Source organism: Trachypithecus francoisi, unplaced genomic scaffold, assembly GCF_009764315.1.
Source record: "Trachypithecus francoisi isolate TF-2019V2 unplaced genomic scaffold, Tfra_2.0 Lachesis_group4, whole genome shotgun sequence".
Lineage (NCBI taxonomy): Eukaryota > Metazoa > Chordata > Mammalia > Primates > Cercopithecidae > Trachypithecus > Trachypithecus francoisi.
In genome coordinates, this window is record NW_022681469.1 from 37,892,717 (window position 1) to 37,907,551 (window position 14,835).

The 14,835-nt window shown below is 37.6% G+C and overlaps 1 protein-coding gene across 3 annotated transcripts in view; it reads right to left on the reverse strand.

The window, feature by feature from the left end:
* Nucleotides 1-1,869: 1,869 nt before the first annotated feature.
* CPED1 (cadherin like and PC-esterase domain containing 1) overlaps nt 1,870-14,835 on the reverse strand; it is a 313,276-nt gene continuing 300,310 nt past the window's right edge. For all 3 annotated transcript variants that reach the window (XM_033193921.1, XM_033193920.1, XM_033193919.1), the window contains exon 23: nt 1,870-3,882. In XM_033193921.1, the coding sequence (XP_033049812.1) occupies nt 3,670-3,882 (213 nt within the window). In that variant the 3' untranslated portion in view covers nt 1,870-3,669. The remainder of the gene's footprint in view (nt 3,883-14,835) is intronic.

The window sequence follows — 14,835 nt, forward strand, 5'->3', positions numbered from 1 at the left end:
TAATTATTTTTATTTGCCTTTCAAATAGACTTACACAATTTAAATACTCTTGATAAGTTTTCACAGTAATATTTGATTATGTATCTAGTGTGTTAAAGCATAGTGATCTGACATTTAATAGGGCCATAAAACAAATTCTTTACATTTCAGCAAGCACAAAGAAAACAAATGGAATACCATCTTAGGAGGACTGCATGGTCTATATGAATCAGAAAAAAATGAGTTCTGTATCCCCCTACATCAAGTGAATGAATCATGAAAGAAATATGGAAGTTGATAATAGCAGTTACTGCAGCAATAAAAACATGATAAAAGGCTTTTTGACAGTATGAAACCTTGGAAGTTGTGCCAAATACAAAATCTTGTTTGTAGGTGCTGGCAGTATCCTGTTGTTTTTAGTAGGTCTTGGGGGGTTCCCGACAACTTCTGGTTCATCCCCTTAGGCTGAAGTGATCTATTAAAATGCCTTAGTTTCCAAGAGCAATAAAAATCATTGCAACTTTAAGTACACGTTAAAAAAAAAAAAAAAAAAAAAACTACAGTAGCATTTGGAGAGTAATTATTCCTTGATCCACTCAAAATGGTGGAATCTGCTATGCTATCATTTTGTGCTTGAACACGTATTTTTGAAGTTATCAGTTTATACAAGCTCACTCAGTCATTTTTGTTCATTTTAAATACATTAATCGCCACTGTTATTGGTGAATTGGGGGGATTTTTTTATAAGATAAAAATTCAGATAAATTTTAGATAAAGATGATTGTTTCAGCATTGACTCACATGGAGGAGCCCTTAGGAAAATACTTAATAAGATCCTAACCCTGATTAACTATCTAGACTCTTAATCTCACCACTATATTAGACACCCCTCCCTACTCTGCCAAAGCATTATAACTTTGAAATAACTCTTACTGGGTTACATAATTTTGAGCCATTTCTATATTTCTTCTTGGAATTCTTCAGTGAAAGGAAACTAAAAGAAGACATTTCAAATGGAGAATAGTGTTAGTTTTTTCTCCATAAGCATCATGGGAAATATTTCTATCTCAAAAATCAGTAATTTCTTCCAACACATTCTTAAGTAGGAATCACTGCTCTGTAGAGAAGACTTCTAGGCACATGGGCAAATAACACAAGGAAGACTGAATGACCCAAATGTAAACCCAACCAGCAGGCAAATGTGAGCCCTTCTTTTTCATGCCTGTGCAGGATCTTATCTGCCTACTTGGGTGGCTGGCAAATAGTACACTGTGCTTTTAAACACACACATACACACACACACACACACACACACACACACACCCGTGCCCACCCACATACAAGATCAACAGTGACGCTTGGAAATGTTTATGCAGTTATTCTTGACTTTTAATGTTATAAATGTTTTCTTTAGTTTAGTTTGGATTGGATTCTAATCAATTCTTACCAAAATAATACATTTCCTGTAACTTTAACACCTAAAAATACGTTAAAATGCCTACTCCCATTTTTTTCCCCTTGAAATTAGGAACTTGCTAAATACGTACAAACACATGTGCACACACATACACATACACCTAGGTAAAATCAAATGCAGTTTCAGTTAAGGAGCAATTAAAATGATTCTTGGCACTTAAGTGTCTTATTATTGCTATTATTATTATTATTTTTAAAAAGCTTGTCACTACAATACATTATCTTCATACATTTTGGTCATTGCACAGTGGGAAGTTCATCTGATCATAAACTTAGAGAATATCTAGTTAATCCTGTTTAACCACGCTATAATTCTTGAATCCACATGATAATATCCCTGCCAAGTGGTCACTGTTTGCATAGTTGTACATCTTCAGTAAAAAAGAAAATAAAAGATACTCTACAAACACAGACTATTACTCATAAGACATTTATTAGCGATATTATTACAATTGTTTCTAAAATCCATTATTATTTCAGCAGTGAAGAGGCAAATACCAGAGTAACCTCAGTCAGATGATTACGGATAGGTCAAAATAAAATTATAAGAAATACTGACTGTAAAACTGCTACAGAGTACACAATATGTTAAAACATGATGGAGAGGCTGCACATACAGGCAACGTTTTATGTCATTAAAAAAAATCACTGAAAATCTAAAAATGATGTTTGCATTTAAGTGTATATTAGAAAAGTCTTATTTTTAAAGTTAATACCGTATCATTCTTCTAAAAAAATTATCATCTGTAAGATGCAGATTTGTATTGTTTATATCAAATGATATTTGCATTTATGTAAATATAATTTAAGACAGTTAAATATAAATTCGTGTTTATCTTCATATAAAAATATATATAAAAATAGAGTATTTAAAGGAAGTGGATATTCATACAAAAGAACTGATCAATCCAAATAGGTGTTTTTTTCTTGTACGGTAGTGAAATTGAGGTATTTATACATTTGGTAATTTCAGCCATGTATTGAATTAACCCTCTCAGCTTCCCACCCCACCCAAAAAAGGCAAACCTTTAAAATCCATTGTAACTGCGTGCTGTTATCTCACAACAAAGCATTTGTATAATAAAGAAATTCACCATTTTGAACCTAAAGAGATAGAAGAGATAGTTCTCACTACTAGAATTAGGTATGTATTATATGTATGCCACAGTTTTAATTAAAATAATAATTTTATGTCTACTCTAAATTTGGATTTGATATAGTTGCTCAGGAAGATCAAAATATAGATGCTAGTAACATAATACTATTTGTGGACATATGCAAATGCTCAATGGGAAAAAATACCTATGCATTTGAGAATGCATAATCCTTTGCAAAATATTTACATAAAATGTAATTGTAATTTTAAGTTACATAGGGCTGTAATGGCAAACACAAGATTTAAGTAATATCATCAATGAAACATAGTAAAGTAATACATGAGGCACTAAATTTTGTTACTTACTTTAAAATTATGTATTTCATTAATTCAGACTGCAGTTACCCATCCAAGTGCACAGATAGGACAAGAGGGAATGTTTATGAGAAACATAAGAAGTGCAAAGTTAAATATATTGGTGTTTTAACGATAAAATATTTCACTTTATATCTCTCTCATAGAATCTCTTCAAATTCCCTTGTGGAACATTCCTGTTCTTTTCCTTTCAGTAATACAATTTAAAAAGTATAGGAAGAAATGTTTTTCATAAGCATTAGATTCACAAAGCCTAAGCCATCATAAACACCACATTTTATCCTGGTGAAGAATGCAAGCACAACCTCTACTTGCCAGTGGAATGTAATTGGCTTTTCTCCTTTTCAATATTGATGTACCTATAGAGATGGTAAGACAAGACGAAAGACCATTATCTTTTTTTCACATAATTCAAGTGTCTGTATTTCTCTTTATTATCACAATGCCATACCTGGCCCACAGTGGTTCTGGTTAATAACTATGCTTCAAGTAACGTTTTTCTAGGTATATCTTTCACTGTGAAATGGACTTGTGTTCAAGGTCACATCTTGAATTCATAAAGCTGTAAGAAGAAGTGTTATCATTATTTAACTGTGTGTGTACCGGTGTGCAAGCATGTGCTGGTGTGCACAAGTGTGTGTGGTCAATCTCAAATGTGTGTGATGCGCAGCTCTTGGCTCCTAGAACATTGTCCGGGTGAGTAGCTTGTCTCCAGCTCCAGATTCAGCTCTCCTGCAGGGCGCCTACATAGTCCTTTTATTTACACACATCCTGCTGAGAAGGATTTCAGAACAAACCTGATTTATTGGACCTCTGACATGATATGGCGATCGAAAATTTGTTACAGTGCCCTGTTGTAGTTTGCTTTGATTGCTGAAATATCTTCCCAGGATATGATTTCTTGATCTTTTCATTTTAATAAAGTTATATTCTTTGGATAACTTTGATTTCACTACCTGCAAATGAAGAGCAAGAAAACGGTGAGGCAAAATCAAGAATATCTGATCCCTGCATAACTAACTCTCAAACTTGAGCATGCATCTCTGCCACACGGATGTTGCCAAAAGGGCATGAATATGACTTACATAACCAGGAATGGCTCTAACTTACGCTTCAAAAAAGACCAAGGTTAAAATTCAACTTTGTCACTTTTCTTACCTCATTGCAGCTGCCTCCAATGCAATTAAGGAACAATCTCAGATGATTTATCTGCCACTCTTGTGTGTGTGTGTGTGTGTGTGTATGTGTGTGTGTGTGTGTGTTTTCAGGCCAGGCACACTAACATACAGTTTGACATAGCACCACAATAGGAAAGGCACTGGTGTGCCTTTGCCAGGCCACTGATTCAAACATTGTACCCTAAACATGTCATGGCACTCTTCTATAAAATGGCAATTAAAGCTATTTTCAGAGAAAAGAAAAAACATTTTTCCATTGCAGAAGCTAACTGTTACTTTTAGTGGTTTTGTTGCTCTGGGCACTTGCACTATTAAACTAATAACTTTGTATATTTAGATATATATATGTAGATTTAGTTTTGGACTTATTTTTCTTTCTCTCTTCTTTTTTTTTTTTTTTTTGTATAGTTGTATAGGAGGCTAAAGTAACTCCACTGGATGCTAATCTGCCATGTTGACTTCTGATTAACCCCAGTCCCAGGAAGGTCTGTAAGATTTCCAGTTTATCTATTGTTCCTTGTGTAAGAGCACACTTATGGTAAATCCTGCCCTTAGGTCAAAACAACCTTGATGTTATCATACTTCAATCTTCCTACACATCCCTCTGAATCACCTTTTTCCAATGGCATATAAACTCTGAGTCTGGGGTAATAATGGTGCAGGGAACCACCATTGTGTCTTGCTGCCACCTGAGACACAGACACAGGGCTTCTGTTTGTAAGTCCCTTTTAAAAGTTCCTTTCTAAGAAAATGGATTTGTTGGCCTCTTTCTTCAGCCTCTCAGCTTCCTGAACTTTTGGGGGTAGGTTTGCATAGATCTGCTTACCACAGAGAACAGTGGTTTTTAAGAAGCATCATAAGTTATAAAAGGGTATATAATAAAACAGTTTATTTCCTATTTCTGTTCCTCACCCCAAGCTACCAAATTCCCTCCCCAAATATATTGTTCGTTTCTTGTGATTTCATTCATGGTTACTTTATGGATAGATATACGGACACATCCAAACAAAGAGGCTACACGTGTGTCTACTTGTGTATTTTACCAACGTTGTCCTGGTGAAATCATATAATTATCAGCTTTAATTACTGAGTTAATCAAACTCACGTTGTTAGCACTAGAGAGCAAAAGGGGGACAGAGAGAGAGAGAGATTGGGGGAAAGTTGGGAAGTAGAAAAGAGAGGAAGGGAAGGAGAAAAAGTACTGGTAAGGATGTTTTGGGTGTCTTTATAATAAATGAATGACACATGGAGGGCTGGCAAGATGGCCAAACAGGAACAGCTCCAGTCTGCAGCTCCCAGTGAGACCTAGGCAGAAGGCAGCTGATTTCTGCATTTCCAACCGAGGTACCCGTTTCATCTCACTGGGACTGGGTAGACAGTGGGTGCAGCCCATGGAGGGAGAGCTGAAGCAGGGTGAGGCATTGCCTCACCAGGGAAGTGAAAGGGGTTGGGGAACTCCCTCCCCTAGCCAAGGGAAGCCATGAGAGACTGTGCCGTGAGGGATGGTGCTATCTGACCCAGATACTTCGCTTTTCCCACAATCTTCGCAACCCACAGACCAGGAGATTCTCTCAGGTGCCTACGCCACCAGGGCCCTGAGTTTCAAGCACAAAATGGGGCAGCCATTTGGGCAGACTCTGAGCTAGCTGCAGGAGGTTTTGTTTCATACCCCAGTGGTGCCTGGAACACCAGCAAGACAGAACCATTCACTCCCCTGGAAATGGGGCTGAAGCCACAAAGCCAAGTGGTCTTGCTCAGTGGATCCCAACCCATGGAGCCCAACAAGCTAAGATTCACTGGCTTGAAATTATTGCTGCCAACACTGCAGCCTGAAGTTGACCTGGGTCACTCGAGCTTGGTGGGGGTAGGGGCGTCTACCATTACTGAGGCTTGAGTAGGCAGTTTTCCCCTCACAGTGTAAACAAAGCTGCTGGGAATTTCAAATTGGGTGCAGAACCCACCACAGTGCCAGGCTGCTTCTGTAGATTCCTCCTCTGTGGGCAGAGCATCTCTGAAAGAAGGGCAACAGCCCCCATCAGAAGATAAAACTCTCTTCTCCCTGGGACAGAGCACTGGGGGGAAGGGGCAGCTGTGGGTGCAGCTTCAGCAGACTTAAACATTCCTGCTTGCTAGCTCTGAAGAGAGTAGAGGATCTCCCAGCACAGCACTAGAACTCTGCTAAGGGACAGACTGCCTCCTCAAGTTGGTTCCTGACTCTTGTGCCTCCTGACTGGGAGAGAGATCCCAGCAGGTGTCGACAGACACCTCATACAGGAGAGCTTCAGCTGGCATCTGGCAGGTGCCCAGGTGCCCCTCTGGAATGAAGGTTCTAGAGGAAGGAGCAGGCAGCAATCTTTGCTGTTCTGCAACCTCCGGTGGTGATACCCAGGCAAACAGGGTCTGGAGTGGACCTCCAGCAAACTCCAGCAGACCTGCAGAGAGGGGCCTGACTGTTAGAAGGAAAACGAACAAACAGAAAGCAATAGCATCAACATCAACAAAAAGGACGCCCACATAAAAATCCCATCCAAAGGTCACCAACATCAAAGACCAAAGGTAGACAAATCCATGAAGATGAGGAAAAACCAGCCCAAAAAGGCTGAAAATTCCAAAAACCAGAATGCCTCTCCTCCTCCAAAGGATCACAACTACTTGCCAGCAAGGGAACAAAACTGGATGCAGAATCAGTTTGAGGATTGACAGAAACAGGCTTCAGAAGGTGGGTAATGACAAACTCCTCCAAGCTAAAGGAGCTTGTTCTAACCCAATGCAAGGAAGTTAGTAACCTTGATATAAGGTTACAGGAACTGCTAACTAAAATAACAAGTTTAGAGAAGAACATAAATGACCTGATGGAGCTGAAAAACACAGCATGAGAACTTTGGGAAGCATACACAGGTATCAATAACTGAATCGATCAAGCAGAAGAGAGGATATCAGAGATTGAAGATCAACTTAATGAAATAAAGCATGAAGACAAGATTAGAGAAAAAAGAATGAAAGGAAAAGAAAAGGAATGAACAAAGCCTCCAAGAAATATGGGACTATGTGAAAAGACCAAGCCTACCTTTGATTGGTGTACCTGAAAGTGATGGGGAGAATGGAACCAAGTTGGAAAATACTCTTCAGGATATTTTTCAGGAGAACTTCCCCAGCTAGGCGTGGTGGCTCATGCCTGTAATCCCAGCACTTTGGGAGGCCGAGGCAGGCGGATCATGAAGTCAGGGGATGGCGACCATTCTGGCTAACACGATGAAACCTCATCTCACTAAAAATACAAAAATTTATCTGGGCATGGTGGTGGGTGCCTGTGGTCCCAGCTACTAGGGAGGCTGAGGCAGGAGAATGGTGTGAACCTGGCCTGGGAGGCAGAGCTTGCAGTGAGCCGAGGTTGCACCACTGCACTCCAGCCTGGGTGACAGAGCAAGACTCCATCTCAAAAAAAAAAAAAAAAAGAAAAGAAAAGAAAATTAAAAAGAAAAGGAAAGAATGAAGCCTCCAAGAAATATGGGACTATGTGAAAAGATCAAGCCTACGTTTGATTGCTGTACCTGAAAGTGATAGGGAGAATGCAATCAAGTTGGAAAACACTCTTCAGGATATTACGCAGGAGAACTTCCCCAACCTAGCAAGGCAGGCCAACATTCAAATTCAGGAAATACAGAGAACACCACAAAGATACTCTTCGAGAAGAGCAACCCTAAGACACATAATCGTTAGATTTACCAAGGTTGAAATGAAGGAAAAAATGCAGCCAGAGAGAAAGGTCAGGTTTCCCACAAAGGGAAGCATCAGACTAACAGTGGACCTCTGCAGAAGCCCTACAAGCCAGAAGAGAGTGGGGGCCAATATTCAATATTCTTAAAGAAAATCAGAATTTCATAGCCAAACTAAGCTTTATAAGTGAAGGAGAAATAAAATCCTTTACAGACAAGCAAATGCTGAGGGATTTTGTCACCACCAGGCCTGTCTTACAAGAGCTCCTGAAGGAAGCACTAAATATCAAAAGGAAAAACCGGTACCAGGCACTGCATAAACATACCAAATTGTAAAGACCATTGACACTATGAAAAAACTGCATCAACTAATGGGCAAAATAACCAGCTAGCCTTATAATGACAGGATCAACTTCACACACAACAATATTAACCTTAAGTGTAAATGGGCTAAATGCCCCAGTTAAAAGGCACAGACTGGCAAATTGGATAGTCAAGACCCATTGGTGTGCTGTATTCAAAAGACCCATCTCACATGCAAAGACACATATAGACTCAAAATAAAGGGATGGAGGAATATTTACCAAGCAAATGGAAACAAACAAACAAACACCAGGAGTTGCAATCCTAGTCTCTGATAAAACAGACTTTAAGGTAACAAAGATCAAAGGAGATAAAGAAAGAAGGGCATTACATAATGGTGTAAGGATCAATGCAACAAGAAGAGCTAACTATTGTAAATATAAGCACCCAATACAGGAGCACCTAGATTCATAAAGAAAGTTCTTAGAGACCTGCAAGGAGACTCAATTCCCACACAATAATAGTGGGAAACTTTAACACCCCACTGTCAATATTAGACAGATCAACGAGACAGAAAATTAACAAGGATATTCAGGACTTGAACTCAGCTCTGGACCATGCAGACCTAAGAGACATCTACAGAACTCTCCATCCCAAATCAACAGAATATACATTCTTCTCATCACCACATGGCACTTATTCTAAAATTGACCACATAATTGGAAATAAAACACTCCTCAGCAAATGCAAAAGAACAGAAATCATAACAAACAGTCTCTCAGACCACAGTGCAATCAAATTAGAACTCAGGATTAAGAAACTAACTCAAAATCGTACAACTATATGGAAACTGAACAACCTGCTCCTGAATGATTCCTGGGTAAATAATGAAATTAAGGTAGAAATAAGTAAGTTCTTTGAAACCAATGGGAACCAAGACACAACATACCAGAATTTCTAGGACACAACTAAAGCAGTGTTTAGAGAGAAATTTATAGTACTAAATGCCCATATGAGAAAGTGGGAAAGATCTAAAATTGACAACCTAATGTCACAACTAAAAGAACTAGAGAAGCAAGAGCAAACCAATTCAAAAGCTAGCAGAAGACAAGAAATAACTAAGATCAGAGCAGAACTGAAGGAGATAGAGACACGAAAAACCCTTCAAAAAATCAGTGAATCCAGGAGGTGGTTTTTTGGAAAGATTAGCAAAATAGATAGACCTCTAGCCAGACTAATAAAGAAGAAAAGAGAGAATAATCAAATAGACACAATAAAAAATGATAAAGGGGATATCACCACTGATCCCACAGGAATACAAACTACCATCAGAGAATACTATAAACACCTCTATGCAAATAAACTATAAAATCTAGAAGAAAAAGATAAATTCCTGGACACATACACCCTCCCAAGACTAAGCCAGGAAGAAGTCAAATAGACCGATAACAAGTTCTGAAATTGAGGCAGTAATTAATAGCCTACCAACCAAAAAAACCCCAGGACCAGAAGGATTCACAGTCGAATTCTACCAAAGGTACAAAGAGGAGCTGGTACCATTCCTTCTGAAACTATTGCAAACAATGGAAAAAGAGGAACCCCTCCCTAACTCATTTCATGAAGCCAGCATCATCCTGATATCAAAACCTGGCAGAGACACAACAACAACAAAAAAGAAAATTTCAAGCCAATATCCCTGATGAACATCGATGTGAAAATACTCAATAAAATACTGGCAAACCAAATACAGCAGCACATTAAAAAGCTTATCCACCACAATCAAGTCGGCTCCATCCCTGCGATGCAAGACGGGTTCAACATATGCAAATCAATAAATGTAATCTATCACATAAACAGAACCAATGACAAAAACCACATGATCATCTCAATAGATGCAGAAAAGGCCTTCGATAAAATTCAACACCCGTCATGCTAAAAACACTGAATAAACTAGGCATTGATGGAATGTATCTAAAAATAATAAGAACTATTTATGACAAGCCCACAGCCAATATCACAATGAATGGGCAAAAGGTAGAAGCATTCCCTTTGAAAACCAGCACAAGACAAAGATGCCCTCTCTCACCACTCTTATTCAACATAGTACTGGACGTTCTGGCCAGGGCAATCGAGCAAGAGAAAGAAATAAAGCGTATTCACAAATAGGAAGAGAGGAAGTCAAATTGTCACTGTTTGCAGATGACATGATTGTATATTTAGAAAACTCCACCATCTCAGCCCAGAACTCCTTGAGCTGATGAGCAACTTCAGCAGTCTCTGGATACAAAATCAATGTGCAAAAATCACAAGCATTCCTATACACCAATTATAGACAAACAGAGCACTAAATCATGAGTGAACTCCCATTCACAATTGCTACACAGAGAACAAAATACCTAGGAATACAATTTACAAGGGACGTGAAGAACGTCTTCAAAGAGAACTACAAACCATTGCCCAAGGAAATAAGATAGGACACAAACAAATGGAAAAACATTCCATGCTTATGGATAGGAAGAATCAATATTGTGAAAATGGCCATATTGCCCAAAGTAATTCATAGATTCACTGCTATTCCTATCAAGCTACCATTGACTTTCTTCACAGAATTAGAAAAAACTACTTTAAATTTCATATGAAACCAAAAAAGAGCCCGTATAGCCAAGACAATCCTAAGCAAATGAACAAAGCTGGAGGCATCACACTACCTGACTCCAAACTATACTACAAGGCTACAGTAACCAAAACAGCATGGTACTGGTACCAAAACAAATATATAGACCAATGGAACAGAACAGAGGCCTCAGAAATAACACCACACATCTACAACCATCTGATCTTTAACAAACCTGACAAAAACAAGCAATGGTAAAAAGATTCCTTATTTCATAAATGGTGTTGGGAAAACCGGCTAGCCATATGCAGAAAACTGAAACTGGACCCCTTCCTTACACCTTATACAAGAATTAATGCAAGATGGATTAAAGATTTAAACATAAGACCTAAAACCATAAAAACTCTAGAAGAAAATCTAGGCAATACCATTCAGGACATAGGCATGGGCAAAGACTTCATGAATAAAACACCAAAAGCAATGGCACCAAAAGCCAAAATAGACAAATGGGATCTAATTAAATTAAAGAGTTTCTGCACAGCCAAAGAAACTATCATCAGAGTGAAGAGGCGACCTACAGAATGGGAGTAAATTTTTGCAATCTATCCATCTGACAAAGGGCTAAATCCAGAGTCTACAAGGAACTTAAACAAATTTACAAGAAGAAAACAACCCCATCAAAAAGTGGGTGAAGGATATGAACAGACACTTCTCAAAAGAAGACATTTATGCGGCCAACAAACATACGAAAAAAGCTCATTATCACTGGTCATTAGAGAAATGCAGATGGAAACTACAATGAGATACCATCTCATGCCAGTTAGAATGGCGATCATTAAAACATCAGGAAGCAACAGATGCTGCAGAGGATGTGGAGAAATAGGAATACTTTTACTCTGTTGGTGGGAGTGTAAATTATTTCAACCATTGTGGAAGACAGTGAGGCGATTCCTCAAGGATCTAGAACTAGAAATACTATTTGACCTAGTAATCTCATTACTGAGTATATACCCAAAGGATTATAAATCATTCTACTATAAAGACACATGCACACATATGTTCATTGCACCACCATTCACAATAGCAAAGACTTGTAACCAACCAAAATGCCCATCATTATTAGACTGGATAAGGAAAATGTGTCACATATACACCATGGAATACTATGCAGCCATAAAAAGAATGAGTTTCATGTGCTTTGCAGCAACATGGATGAAGCTGGCAACCATCATTCTCAGCAAACTATCACAGGAACAGAAAACCAAACATCTCATGCTCTCACTCGTAAGTGGGAGTTGAACAATGAGAACATATGGGCACAGGGAGGGGAGCACCACACACTGGGGCCTGTCAGGAGTTTGGGGGGAAGTGGAGGGACAGCATTAGGAGAAATACCTAATGTAGATGATGGGTTGATGGGTGCAGCAAACCACCATGGCACATGTATACCTATGTAACAAACTTGCAAGTTCTGCATATGTATCCCAGAACTTAAAAGTCTAATAAAAATAAAAGAATAACAAATTATGAATTTCATCACTTTAATGTAATTATAAAATATTTTTTTCTGTCACTATTTGGAAATATAAACTAGTACCAATGACTAATGAAAGTAATTTTAGTTTACACAGTTTTTAAAAAATTGTTTTGAGTTATACATAATAATTTAGGTACATAGTTTTTCATCTCATATAAGGTATTGCAATGAAAATGGTTCCATGTAAACAAAATTGAGTATTTTTTAAGAAATCCCATGATATCTATTTGGAAGAGAAATAGTTTTCGTTACATTGCAAATGAACTTGAACCATTTCTTATAACTTATTTGAATAGGAAATATGTAAAGATCTATACCAAAATATTAACAGTAGTGACCTTTTGGTAGAGGAATTACAGGACATTTTTAACGTATTCTTGTAACTTTTGGCTTGATTTTTTCTTTTAGCATAATACAATGAATGTGCATTATTTTGTAATGATAAAATTGTGAAACTATTCACATTTGAAGAAAAAAATGAAACAATAATATCTTTTAAAACCAGTTGTACTCTGCTAACCACAAAGAGATGTTTTCCTGTAGCTGTGGAAGGTTTGGCTTTGTCTTGATCAGGCCCTCAAATCAGGTAACTCTTAAGAAATCCAGTGAAATCAGGAGGTTGTAGTGAGGAATCCCTGTGGATTGTAATTTAGAGCTCAGTTTGCAGTTAACCACTGATTAATATTCTAGGTCCCGGGGTCAAAAGTTTCTACTGTGTACAGCTCTTTCCACCCTTATTTGGTTATATGGTAACTCTAAATATGATAGGCAGGAGAGGTACATCAATGTTTTCCTGAAAGTTTTGTCAATTTTAGAGGAGGTTTGCACTCACAGCAAGATTAGTGAACAGTCTTCAGGAAGTTTATTTAAGAAAACATTTAAGCATAAATATAACATTCGACCTTGAAATAATATTATTCCAATGTTCTGAAGCCAAAATAAGGTTAATTTTGTTTATACGATTTTATCTAGAGTTCCGGCTTTTGCAAGTGCCTGATGGTCTGCATACTAATTACATGCAAAATAGAAAAGGGTCTATCCCAGTGAAAAGGTTACAGTTCTTTAAACATTATTTTAATATTTGTGTGATTTTAGGGTTGAATTTAAAGTTGCATTACAAACATTGGATAATGCTGGTGTAGATGCTTACAACAATCTTAAATGTGATCCATAAATGGGATATACAAAATATAGATCTCCAGTGTATCTGCTGAAGCATATGGATTCCATTTGGTAGTGTCAGTATTTTGACAGATCTCGATGGGAAGGTTGATATTTCTATTTTTAGAGATCACTAAATTGATGTCTGAGAAAGGAAATCAGGATGATAGGGTCTCTTGTAGCTTCTGAGGACCAGGCTAATGCCTTCTATAGGGCCAGTGCTCCCATATGTTCTTCAAGATAGAACCCTTCATGCCCAGGCCAGTGACTGGCCCAACAACACTTAATTCACTTGGTTTCCCTTGGAAACTATTTTGTAGAAAATAATCAAAGATGATGTTTCCTAATCCCTTTGTTAAGTCATTAGCATCCTGATACTATAAAGAATTAGTTTAATTTTGATTTGTAAAAATTCCTTTGCCATTGTGAATTGAATCCAGGAGCATTAAAAACATCTGGCAGTATTTTATGCCGTATCACTAGCCCATACAATTTATTTCAGGAATGCAAAATGTTTCAATATTATGAAATATTTCATTACAGAAAATTACCAAACAATTATATGTAACTGTATGATTGTTTACCCTGAAAATCCAAGGAATATACTGAAAAATAATTAGATATTATAAAGTTAACATTTGAAAATTGTACAGCTTTTCTGTAGTCTATAAATAATTAGTAAGAAATATATTAGAGGAAAGATCCCATTACAATACTGAAACAACTTCACTAAATTCAACAATGGTATATAGGATGCAGGTGAAAAATATATCAAAAGTTTAATGAGTCATTAAAAAGCACATGAACAAATGCAGACGTGTCATGTCAAATCTTCCCAAGTTAATTAAAACGCTATTCTAATTGTAATCACAGAAGAATTTGGGGAAAACATGAAAAAAATTCTAAAATATATCTTAAAGAATAAATGTAGGAAAATAGTTAAGACCATTTGAAAGGAAAAAAAGTGACGAGAGGAGACTTTCAATACCAGGTATTCATTAATCACTATGAATAGAGTCTACAATCATGACTCATTATGATTTGAATCTACCATCAGCTGACTGAAGGAGTTCTAGTGGTCACAAACTTGGTGCTTCCTCTCTGGTTTCTGATGCCTTCCCCTGGCTGTTACACCTCTCAGTTGTTCCTTTGGAAACCTCTTTTCCATGGTAAACAAAGTCTCTTAGAGAGTCACCATTGTCACTGAAGGTTTCCTTGGTTTCATTGCCAAAATTAAAATGCTGCTTCTCCAGGAAGACACCACAACCTTCTTGTGTGTGTGTGAATGTGTGTGTGTGTCTGTGTGTGTGTGTGGCAGGAGAAGGTAGGGGGTATAAAAGGGTAGCACTGATGGTGGTGCTACTTGTCCTACCGTGGTTAATGATCTTTAAATCCCAGAT